Consider the following 12,180-nt stretch of genomic DNA (forward strand, 5'->3'; position numbering starts at 1 on the left):
GTTGCTAGTCATGTGAATCAAAACTGCATGATCAGATCCTTAGAAGGTGATGTTAAAAAAAAAAAACATTTAGATTGGAACATGCGGGGGGCAGATTTTGCTATCACTTGTGTCTTTTGATGTTCTTTGCAAGCTTTTTTAAAATTATGTGTAACATTACAATATAAGTGATTTTAAAACTTGCAAAGAGATGTGAAATTGTTGGGAGCATAAATGAGAGTAGATAAGTAAACTTCTCTGCAATTTAGATTTCTGGGACTATTTTGAATGTAACCTTCTGCTTGAAAGTTTAATATACAATCACACAGGCATCACTTCAGTCACTCCTCAAACACCGCATGCTGACAACAGGTAGCAACTGATAGCTTCCTGACCTTCTCATTAAACTGCCGAAATAACACGACCTGGTATTTGTTGTTTTTTGGAGCCCACATGTCCACTGTCCAACACAGACCTGGCCTATTAATTATCCCCCAACCCACTGATTACTGGCATTCATGCCAACACAAGAGGTGAGTGTTCATGCTAGAAGATGACTATACTTCATTTTTACTATAACAAGCCCAAGGTCTATGCGGTTATTCCATCCTAAGTCAATTGAGCAATTAAAGCCTGCTCTTGGCAAGTACTCAACATCCTCAATTTTGTTTCTTTTTGACTATGATGGTACTCAGCACTTTGCAGGGTAGGGAATAAAGAACTGTTTAGGCAGTATAACACATCTAGAAATAAAAAAAAAAGTTTGTCATTTGAAAAATGTAGGTGTCAAAGCCTTCTACCTCCCAGAAAGCAGCAGAAGATATTCAACTGCATAAGTTAATAAGTTCACTTTGTCCACTTTAATGAAGATATGGAGCACCAGGGATTTTCTTCCAATTATTTTGATGCCAATTGCTAGCATAATGTTCCATGACATCCCACAGAGTATCGCACTAATCAGATTAGCCAGGCAGATCCACCACCCAAATAAGTCTCTCACACACCCCGGAACGCATGGTCAACTTTGAAAAAGTTCAACTACTCAACAGGTGAGGCTATGAAACCTGATCACGGCAGACAGTGTAGTTCCTCTCAGCATCGTGCTGGGAAGAACTCATCACGTGCGTCATATCAGGCAATGTGCTTGAAACAGAGTAGCGCACTGAAAGCCCAGCAACACGAATAATCTTTGCCATCTGTTTGAACAACTCAACCGTCCTCAGATCTAAAGGAATGATCCCACGCAAACACAAGGGCCTTGCTGACTGATCATAGCAGTCCACCCCTCCTTTCTGGGGCCATTTTCTTCATAACTCCACACAGTCACTAAGACAATGTCATCTGGGTCTGTCAGGATCTGACTGGAGGCAATAAGTGCCTTGCAGAGGTTTTTTTTTTTTAATAAAAAGACACAGAAGTAGTGATAGTCCCATTTAAACTCCTATTGGACTCTTGCCTGCAAACGTTAATGAGTGGGTGGGAAAAATCCCCCTCGACAAATGATTTTTTTTGGTACTGATGTAAGCCAGTATGAGGCAAGCTGAATAATGGTGTGATTTCTTTTTGAAAGAAAAAACGAACAAAGATCCCAAAGGGATAAAAAATGTTAAGGAGAAGCCATCCAAAAAAGAACGAACAAAGCCTTATTTAAAAATAGATTGTAGCCTTCATTCCAGTTAAGTGCAACTCAACGACATTTGCTAGAGAACCTTGCCTTCTTTGTACAGATGCTATGATTCATATGCATGAAGTTTTTTAATCAAAGGAATTCCGGTCCAATCCAGGTCACTCAAGTTTATCGTAAGAGACCCCTTGCATCCTTAAAAGCAATATCTTGCAAGGTTTGAGTGCCCTCAGAGATGCTGTGAGTGGTAGTGGAGGGCACTCAGCACCTGGCTGCACTGGATCTTTGTTGCTTTATCAATAGTTTGCAAAGATATACTGTAAGAGGTGTTGGAACCAGACACTTGTTACCACTGTAACGCAGGAATTTATATTGCTGCTGCAGCAATTATGGGTGAAATCCCAGCCTCAGTGAAGTCCATGAAAGTTTGCCGTTAACTTCACCGGGGCCAGGATTTTACTCTAGATCATCCCCCCTACCCCCTTTTCTGATCTGACTAGGTACTCGAGGGCACAACAGGACAAATTTCTCATTATGGCAACTGGGACATTCCTATGGTAAGGAAGTTCACAGCTCACCAAGTCTCCGCAGAGTCACCGTGAAGCAGCACCCTAACACAATGGAGATCCTCAGCTGGGATTCCTTAAGTGCCAAGTAATCCAAGAAGATTTTTATAAATGCAGTTATTACCATGCTTGAAATAAAGAAACTACATTAACCAGACAGGCCCATGAACCTGCAGCCACAACTCTCACTAAAGTCAGAAATTAGGGACTCAGCACTTGCAAGAGGATCACACCTTAAAACTTGGCTTTCCAAGGCAAGGATTCCATCAGTTTCTGTCCAGAGCACTGTACATTATGGTGCTATTATTAAGATTACAGTGCTAGGGCACTTTCCAAACACAGACAAAGCCTACAATCTGTTCATCTAAATAAAAATTCAGTGGGGGACTAGGGATATTCAGCACATTGCAGGAGGTGCTTGGCACTGCAGCAAACCAGCCCTATGGCAGATAGAAAAATTATTAATAACAAATGATAATAATCCAGCAAGCAGTATAGGTTGTCTCACAATAAGTGTAACAGAGACTTCAGTTCTTAGTATTATTACGAGTATTATTACTGCCCCAAATAAAAAGAAGGAATCAAATGATAAAAATAGAGAAAATAGTTAAAAATATCAGGGAACTGATATTCTAGGCTTGCAAGAAGTGAGTTTTTTGGCAGTCCTGTAAGGCAGCAATTGCACTATATACCAGACCACAAGAGGTTCTTCCTTGTCTCTCCCCTCCACAAAACACACAAGGTTGTTAATGCTGTACACTTCAATTTAAGACAATCTCAAAGGGGAAGCTTATTAAATATCAAAAATTCCATATACTACTTATAATTAGTTTGCAGTAATGGCTGGATCTTATTTCTTTTCTGTCATGGTAAATATTCTCATTTGAAGCCGCTAACATGCTGCATTAATTACCAGAGAAAATGCAACATGCTTACAGAATTCGTTTCTACTGGATCTCCAGCTATCTTGCTATTGAAAATCCATTCAATTTTTCCCTCTTATCACTTTGCTGCTTCAGGGACTGTATTTCCCAACATCTGATTTTGCTTTATTTTTGCCACAGAAAAAGTGAAACCAAACATGATTTCCAACAACCCTTTACCTTGCAAACAGTTAAGCAGAAGAAAAACAAAACCCACCATTTTGCCTCTCCTTCAAGTCAATATACCGTATAATTTATAAAGGAACAGTTCAGACAAAAAAAATATGATATTAAATACTATCAGTCACAAATACCATTCCAGAATGGAAGCTTATCTAGATAAGCAAGTTCTATAGAAAGTTCTGTCTTGCATGTGTCAACAGAAACTTTAAAAAACAAAACCTTTTTTTAAAGTTGTCTCTCAACTAAAACAAAGTACCAGTTCCTCAAAAATCTACCACCACCCCAGGGTTAAATATTCCTATTAGCATATTGCTAGGAAGAAATATACCAAGAAGTAGTTTAAAAACTGGACAATTGGATTTGTGCAACAAGGACTCAATCCTGCAAACACTTATGCATAGGAGTAACTTTACAAATGCAAGAGGCCCCATTGACTTCAGTGGGGCTACTTGTGAATAGTTTTAAGTGTTCCTAGTATCAGAATAAGAGATAGTATATATATAGCTGAACAGTGAGCAATTTATATTTTCTGGTTATGCAAATGATAAAAGAAATTGTATCATTCAGCTATAGCTCTTTATCCTTTTTGACATAAACTTCCATTTAAAACATGAGATTATGGAAATATGCACGACCTTGAAAAGTGCTGAGGCTCAGTCAAATCCGTGGGAGTTTGGAGACAATATCTTATTTCTAACTTATATGGTCAAATCCCTTTAGCTTATTTGGATCAGAGTTGGAAATTTACAAAAAGTTTTTTAATGAAAAAAAGTGATTCGCTGTCAGATTTTTAGTTTGTGACATTTATTAACTGTGAAACTATTTGGCAATTGCGGTGTTCATTTTCCAATTACAATATTCATTTTTAAGTGCTAAACTTAGCCCTCAGTTTTGCAAACACTTAAGCACATGAATAACTTTCCAGTATAATTTGCAAATGTGCCTAGTGATTTAGAAGCTAAAATTCTTTTTAAAAAAAGTGGTTCTTAAATTCCCAATCTCAAGCCATTTTGGTGACAAAGTTTTACGGGTAGTCACATTCCAATGAAATCAATGGTCCCACTTGCATAAAAAGTTACACAAGCGTTTACAAGGTAAGGGGCTAGAGCTCCCACAGAAGCTTATTAAAAGAATTTATATTCCAATGCATCGCTTCAGAATTACTGTGAATAAACTGAATACTGGCATTTCCAAATGTAAAGCAAAAGTGTCTTTTAAATACTGACAGTCTCCCAACTCACTGCATCTGGGATAACATTTATGATTAAATTACTTTCAGTTATTTTCCTCCCCCTTCACTTGTAAGAGATTAATCAACCATTTTATGGTCTAATTTAGGTGCCTAATTAAAAACAGAGTTCAACACCTTCAATACCATTTCTGCTAATAAATCTTGACAGCTCTTCTGTTTTGTAACATGCAGGTATCATTTCAGAATACTGTATTATAAATACAGTTTGCTTTTTTATTTTACCTTAACTGCTGTAGGGTTGGCAGTACGCTGCTGAAATCCCAGAATTGATAGCAAGAGATTTCAAAAAAAGAGAGACTTTAGCTAGATTGTATCTCCTCCTCCTCTTCTCGGTAACCATTGCAGCATACATTGTGACCTTATTTTATGTTTTGCTAACAGCAGTTGGAGGGTGGGAGTCTCTCTCTCAAAGTGCATTCAAATTAAAATTTGGAGAGCTTGAAATCTTCACAGCTGCTATCTAAACTCACAGGGTTTCAAATTTAACTTAGTTTACAAATTCTGTTTTTAGTATTCTTTTACACTGGGAAAAAAGTTTCTTTAAACATCAGTATTTTGCTAATCTTGATTTGAAATATTCATGCGAATCTTCACCATACTCCTATAGGCTGCTTATACACATGCTTAATGCTATGCAACAGTAGTTCCATTGGCTCCAAAAGAGACTACTCACATGTGCAAAGTTAAGCAGATGCTTGCAGAACTAGGATTTTTATAAAGCCCGGATTTCCGCTCTCTAAGGCCCCAATCCTTTAAACTCTATAGTAGTCCCACTGCCTCCTTGTGTGCAAATTATTTGTGTGCTTTCAGGACCAGGCCCTAGAATAGAAGATTTTAGAACTGAAGAACTCCTACCTGCAACCATGCAATTCCAGCCCCAGTGCCACTGAAGATAGTGTTCATAAATCTTCTACTGCTCTGAAACTCCACTCACATAACACTGAACCTGGTATCTACCCAGTTTTACCCCCATTAGTGCAACTGCAGCGTAGTTAATTATCTTCATTCTGCTTCCCAAAATGACTAATCTGAGCACTTTCTCAGTGGTGAAACTAATCCTGAGAGAGAGAGACTAGGAGAATTAGTGTATGAACTACTTAATGCCAAAGTTACAAAATGAATGCTCCCCTAATTCATACAGATCTAACCACCACCACCACGTTCTGTCACAATGCACACAGCAGATCCTGTAGCGATACCACTATAATTTTTAGTATGGTCAAAATAAAGATTTTGTTCTGCTAAGATGTTCACGCTATATAGTCATGCTTCAATAGCAGAAGAGTATTTAAACATGTCAAAGCAACATGCAAAATCTTGAAAGTTAAGTGGAGGGGAAAAAAGTAATGTCCAGAAGCTGAGTAGTATTCATGGTTTGTATAAAATATTTCAGTTTTAAGTTTGCTATTAAAACCTTAATTTGTAATTGACCTGCAGCTATAATTTTAGCTCGTTTTCCCCTATATTGAGGTTATTTGCACAACAGATACAGATATTAACTAAATAATTTTCCCCTCTAGGATTAGCAAATAACATGTTATATACTGATTTGGGGAGGTGGAAGGGGGAAGAATCATTCAAAACAAAAGCCTTTAATTAGTATTTCCACCTTTTCTTCAAAAGCATGTCAGCTCTGAGGAAGTAATCTGGGATAGCATGAGAGTGAATAAAGTAGGTAAAATCTGAAGCACTCCAGTCGTAGTCTAAAGCAAACCTGATTATGGGGGGCACATGACTGTTTTGTTTCTTTTCTCACAGCAGTCCTGAATCACAGCAAACAGAAGGGCAGGGGGAACATCACCCAAATCAACATCTTTAATGAGCTTCATCACCCACAAATCTCTTTTGTTTAGGTTAATGGTGCCTTGCTATGCCAAGTGGAACTACAATTAAATTCTGATGCTTAATGCAAATCTCCTCCTCTGCTTTGCCACTGTAGCTCTTGGGATTAACAAACTATAAAACCATTACCCACTTAACTGATTGTTAGCAGTGCAGTTTGTGCTGAAGAGACAACCTGCAACATTACAGCCCCTCAAGTCTACCTTACACATGTCAGGCAATAACTTTTCTGAATATCCTAAACAGACAACAACATAGGCCACATGGTCTATATATTAGTCTAAACCTTGATCTAGGGTAATAAATTCCTCTTCCATTCCCTCCTATTTTAATAATGTTGTGAGCAGAGCACCACCACTGTTTATACGATGTATAAATACAAGTCATCCCTATTTATGGGCTAGGTTGCTGCATTATTTTTCATAACCCCTGCAATAATTTAAGTTACCACTGCTTTGAAACAAGATGGGGATTCAGGAGCGCATTAATAAAGAAGATCTATAGAAAGACAAAACACTCCATCTATTTTTTAATCCTATTGGTTCTGGCGCAGGGGGGAGAATAGACCTTAGTTTAGAGTTTACAGTATAAATGCATACACTGAACATAAATTTAAAATCAAATTAAAATAAAAATTCCCAAGTTTGAATAATTTTTTGGATTAATTAGGTTAATAGGTTATCAGTGATCAGACCTTATACCCACAGCAGATTGTAGAAGGAGCAGAGAAATGAAGGTGCATGACTGAGCATAGGGGTGGGAGAGAACCCAGTATTTTTATAGGGGGCTATATCTTTCCAGGCAATTATCTTGCCCAGTTGTAGTAGGATCTTAATGCTGCTCTTTCAGCAGACACTAGTGTAGAAGTTAATGTTTCTTGTCACCCTGACAGTTTTGCTCATTAATTTTGTGTTTAGTTTAGGGAGGATATTAAAAAACAAGAAAGAAACCTGTTTTGACTCCCTTGAAGGCCAGAGTAGTGCTAAGATCACCAATCTCCTCTTATGCTCTACTAATGAAATTAATGAACTGCTGAATAAATAAAAAACAAAAACCTGACATTTTGGTGCTTTTAATTTTGTTGTTGGAAGGAAGAAAGAATTCCACCTTTATCACCACCACCCCTCTCAAAAAAAGTCCTAAACACATACCTAAAGTGACTTTGAATGGGCCAGATTTCATAGTCTTAACACAGAACCCCCATTAACTTCAGTGTCTACTTATGGGTTTCAGGATTGAGTTAAAAATAGATTTGACTTCTGTACCATGTTCCTGAATGAAGGAGGGAAAGATTGAATGGAAGAGGATAGCTAGTTTGATTTGTTTTATTGCAACAAAATAAAGTATTTCCTTTTGCTGAACTCCACCACCTCTTTGAAATCAACAAGTACCCATTCACTTTAAAAAAAAAAAAAACCAGCAAAGAATGAAATATACACCACTAACAGGGTTTTGTAACTAACATCCCTAACACACACTGTGGGTGCTACTGGATTTTTCACTTAGTTTACAGTTAATTTTTTTCCTTTCCCACCAAATGTTTTCCAGCTGACACAGATTATACCTTCACCTTTCTTTAGGGATTAAATTAATTACTCCAATTCAAATGGAAACATTCCTTAATTTAATAAAGTCACTGTTCTGGAGTTAGAACATTATATGCCTGAATGTGTTTTCAAAAGCTAACCAGATTTAGAATTAAGGATTTTTTTTCCCCCTTGAAGAAAAAAAAAGAAGTGAATCTACAGCTACAAAGCAGTCAAGTACAAAATAAGTGTGAAGTTCATGATTTACATTATTTACTGCAAGACAATCAAATCTGACTATTGTAGAATTAGACAACTGATTTTGTTTAAGATACACCCAGGTTTCTTCATACATAAAAATCATAGGTCTATATATTTAATGACATGATTGTGTGACTGTCTATAGACACACAATACAGATTTACTAGACAGGCCTGTACACTCAAGTGCATTTTAATCTCTAGCTAGTTATCGATCCCTTCCCATCAAAACGAAATCAGGGCTAGTTCTCAATTAGTCAGATTCCATTGTCTCCTAGGATTTAGTGGAAGTTATTCGCTTTCCATTTGTCATAAAGCGCCAAAAACTGGCCTTTGCAGGAATCGTGCTCGCAGTTTAGTTAGTGAAAAGGGAACCAGGTAGATGAAGGCTGCAGGTGAACAGCCTCCCCCTCCCCCCGAAGTTGGGCTAACTTTCCTCCCCTACATTTTCTGTACAGATCCGTCACCTGCCGCTCGGTGCCCCCCCAACACCCCTGTAATGCAGCTCCAGGGTAAAGCAAGGCAGCTCGCAGCCTGGGCCATGGTGCACAAGATGCCTTTCATCATCCGGCAAAATTCAAGAATCAAGAAATAAGTAGGGGAGGGGAAGAGAGGACAATCAAAGCACTTTAGTCTCCCGGGAGCTCCATTCTCTCTCTTCAGTCCTTCCCTTCCACTTTTGGAAGAAATTGTAAATTTTGTTCTTTGGCGATTTTTTCAACTCGTATTTGTTCTGAAGACAGGACTTTTTAGAACCCTGCTGCCAAAACAGTTTTAAACGAAATTCAGAGGCACCACGCTGGTAAGAGACACACACCAAACACGCCCGTATTTGGGCAGCACAAGGCAAGCGGGGAGAAAGAACAAAGCGTTAATACGAGATTGTTCCTCTCCTACTGCTGTTCAGCTCGGCTGAGCCCCAGCGAGTTGGACCGCAGAAGTTAAACGGGACGCGGTGCAAAATGACACGAAGCAGAGGCAATATGTCAGGAACTCCACTGATGAGATTATTTATTTCCCAGCTCCGCGAGCAAATCGGGCCCAGATTATCCCACACTACGAGGCTAATCTCATTTAAACTAATAATTTACTGCGAACTGGAGTTCGCACCTCAACGCCTTTAAACACTGGCTACACTATAAAATAACAAAATCTACCACGGGAACAGCTGCGATCCGTTTCAATCCAGACAGTTAACCGCTTTTCTGCGAACAAAAAGGATCTGGTGCATCCGAAGTATTCCCCCCCAAAAAAAAAACTTTTCATGATCAAAATTTATTTTAAGGCCCCCCAAAAGCAGAGTTTTATTTTATTTTAACGATAAAACCAAACAACGTGTCTCGCAAACACTCAGAGAAATCTGGATTGTATTGGTTCGAGTTAACGCGGAGCGGTACCGGAGTTTTTGATCGGTTCCCTTTTGCAAAGGAGCCGAGAAGGATCTGATGCGCTGGAAGGGATGCTGCAGTGTCCCTTTCTTCCCAACAGAGATCACTACATCCCTGCTCCATGCTAAAGCTGCCTCCTCGCAGCGATCAAACCCCGTCTTGCCAAAGCAAACTACAGGCGCCAAAAATACATGCGAGGAATTGAAGTCGGGGGCGCGTTTATGTGGATACTGGCAAATGCCGGACCTGAAAACGCAGCTATTGGTGAAACGGTACAAGATGGGAAGGGGCACCTGCATTGCCCCATCGGTCACGACAGCAAATAACTTTCCATCTTCTAAATTATGGGAACCTTCTCAGCTGCCTTATCTGGGATTTTTTTATCAACAGCTGAGCTGCCTTCAAAAACCGAACCGGGACACTGCACTCGACTTCTTGTTAGTCGACAGCCTGACCTGGAACATCAATCCGAACCGTTCGGGGTAATCTTACAAATTATGGGCAGACTCTGCTCTTGCAGAAGTCCGTGGCCCAGACCGCTATTGCATGAAATAGCAGCAGAATCTGTGTACCCGATCCTTCGATAAGCCAGATACCCCCGGATTCCTTCGCCGATTTGTTAGAAACAAAGAACGGGTCTAATCAAAGTGCTTCCCCTCTGGGGTAGTCCCCTGTTGCAGCTCGCCCCCTCATGCGGGGATAGTAGAAAGTAGCTGAATGGTTCTCCAGGATTCAAATTTAATTGGAGGGAGAAGTCACTATTTTGTTTTAATTTATTTTATTTTACAATTTCTATATCGCTTTAAGAAAGAAACAATCCCACCCTCCGATAGCAGAGCAGTAAAACCACTGCACGGCAACTGGAGAAGAAAAATAAACTTTCTAAGTATTTTTTTTCCTCGAGTCTCTGCGGTAATGGGAATCCCCAGGGGACAGCTCGGTTTAAAAAAAAAAAAAAAAAAAGCAGAACTCCCTACCCATTTCCACAGAGGGCAGTTTGCAGGACATCTTGTCCGGCTGGAGAAGTTAGAAATGGAAAAATACACACTGGATGGGTCTAGCATGGGCCAAGGCAAAATCCAACCCGGAGCTGCACCTAATTTAGACCCTTTTCTGCTGCAAAGAGCGAAGTTAGGGAAAGCTCCGGGAGCAGCATCTCTTGCATGTTCAGAGTTGGGGGGAGGAGGGGAGTGACTCCCGCTGCTGATCTGCGGCTATAAATTATGGATCTGTACAAAAGGTGTAAGTGGAACCCCCCCCCCAGGGGGAAATGAAGCAGAAATGGCCTGGAGGGTGAGGAAGGTGATTTATGGGTGCAAGTGACCCCAGAGAGGTTAAACTTTCAATCACGCACACGCATCGGGAGGCACGGGAGGGGGAAGGGGGGGTACCTGTACCAGGCGAAGCCCTGCTCGTAGTTGCGGTCGAAGAAGTGGGGCTCGGCCCCCACGGCTCGGATGTCTGGGTGCACCCGCAGGAACTCCAGCAGCGCCCGCGTGCCGCCCTTCTTCACCCCGATGATGATGGCCTGCGGCAGCTTCTTGGTGCCGGAGCCGTTGAAGAAGCTGGAGATGGGGCTGGTGGGGTCGGGGGCCGCGCTCTGCTCCTCCCGCAGCTCCGAGGGCGAAGCCGCAGCGGAACCCGCCAGCCCCTTGGCTCCCCCAGAAGGCGCCCGGCGCAGCAGCTTGGAAAGCACCTGGAGACCCTCTCCGTGCGCTCCAGCGGTGGCGGCAGCCTCCCCAGAGCCGGCAGCGGCAGCGGGCCTCCCCGCGAGGCCGGGCACGGAGGCGCAGGAGCCGGCGCACGAGTAGAACATGTACAGCCAGAGGAAGAGCATGATGCAGAGCAGCAGGAGTTTCCTTCTCACCGGGAGGAGCGGCGGCGGCTGCAAGGCGCTGGGCGCATCGAGGCAGCAGATCAGGCGCTGTCCCATATGCCCGCCTGCGCGCTGGGCAGCATGGCTCAGCTCACGGGCACCGCCGCGGGGGTTGTTCCCGGGCCCCGCCAGTCGAGCCCCAGCGCCGCGCGGGGGTGCCCCTCTGCCCAGCCGCTCAGGAGCCGCGCTGGGCAGCGCACAGGCGGGCTGCGCTCCCCGGGAGAGACTAGCGCGGGGAGGCTCGGGGCGCCATGCTGCGCTCCCCGGGGCGCACGGCCACTGCCCCAGGGCAAGTCACTCAGCAGGCTCCGCGCGACGCGCCCAGCATCGCCGCCTCTGCCCCAGCGGCTGCTCCCCCTGAGCGTGCACGCAACCGGCCCCTCGCAGAGCCTCCCCCTGACTGCCAGAGCGCCGGCCTCCAGCGGGCAGCCCTCAACCCGGCGAGGAGGAGTGGGAAGCAGGCGCCCGTGATAGGCAGCCCCGGTGGCCTATAAGAGCCGGGCTCCCTATGCTAATTAGTCCTATTTGTTGATAGCAAGGCAGCCAACGGGAATGCAGGCTGCTCCTGAGGGGCGGGGCGCCAGGGGCGGCTGGGGTGATTAGTGATTCTAATTGGCTAATGAGCCGTTCAAGGGACAGGGGCGGCTGAGGAGTCAAGGCTCTTTGGGGGAGTGCGGGGTGGAAAGGAGGAGAAGGGGAGAATGGATCAGCAACCCCCCGCCCCGAACTCATTCCTCCTCCTCGCTCAGCCACGCAGCCAG

At 42.8% G+C, this 12,180-nt stretch overlaps 1 protein-coding gene across 1 annotated transcript in view; it reads right to left on the reverse strand.

Annotated features, from left to right (window-relative positions):
* Positions 1–11,476, reverse strand: part of HS3ST3B1 (heparan sulfate-glucosamine 3-sulfotransferase 3B1) — a 44,908-nt gene extending 33,432 nt beyond the window's left edge. Inside the window, exon 1 of the mRNA XM_030534956.1 lies at positions 10,935–11,476. Within this exon, the coding sequence (XP_030390816.1) occupies positions 10,935–11,476 (542 nt within the window). The remainder of the gene's footprint in view (positions 1–10,934) is intronic.
* Positions 11,477–12,180: the final 704 nt, after the last annotated feature.

This window comes from Gopherus evgoodei, chromosome 15 (assembly GCF_007399415.2).
Source record: "Gopherus evgoodei ecotype Sinaloan lineage chromosome 15, rGopEvg1_v1.p, whole genome shotgun sequence".
NCBI lineage: Eukaryota > Metazoa > Chordata > Testudines > Testudinidae > Gopherus > Gopherus evgoodei.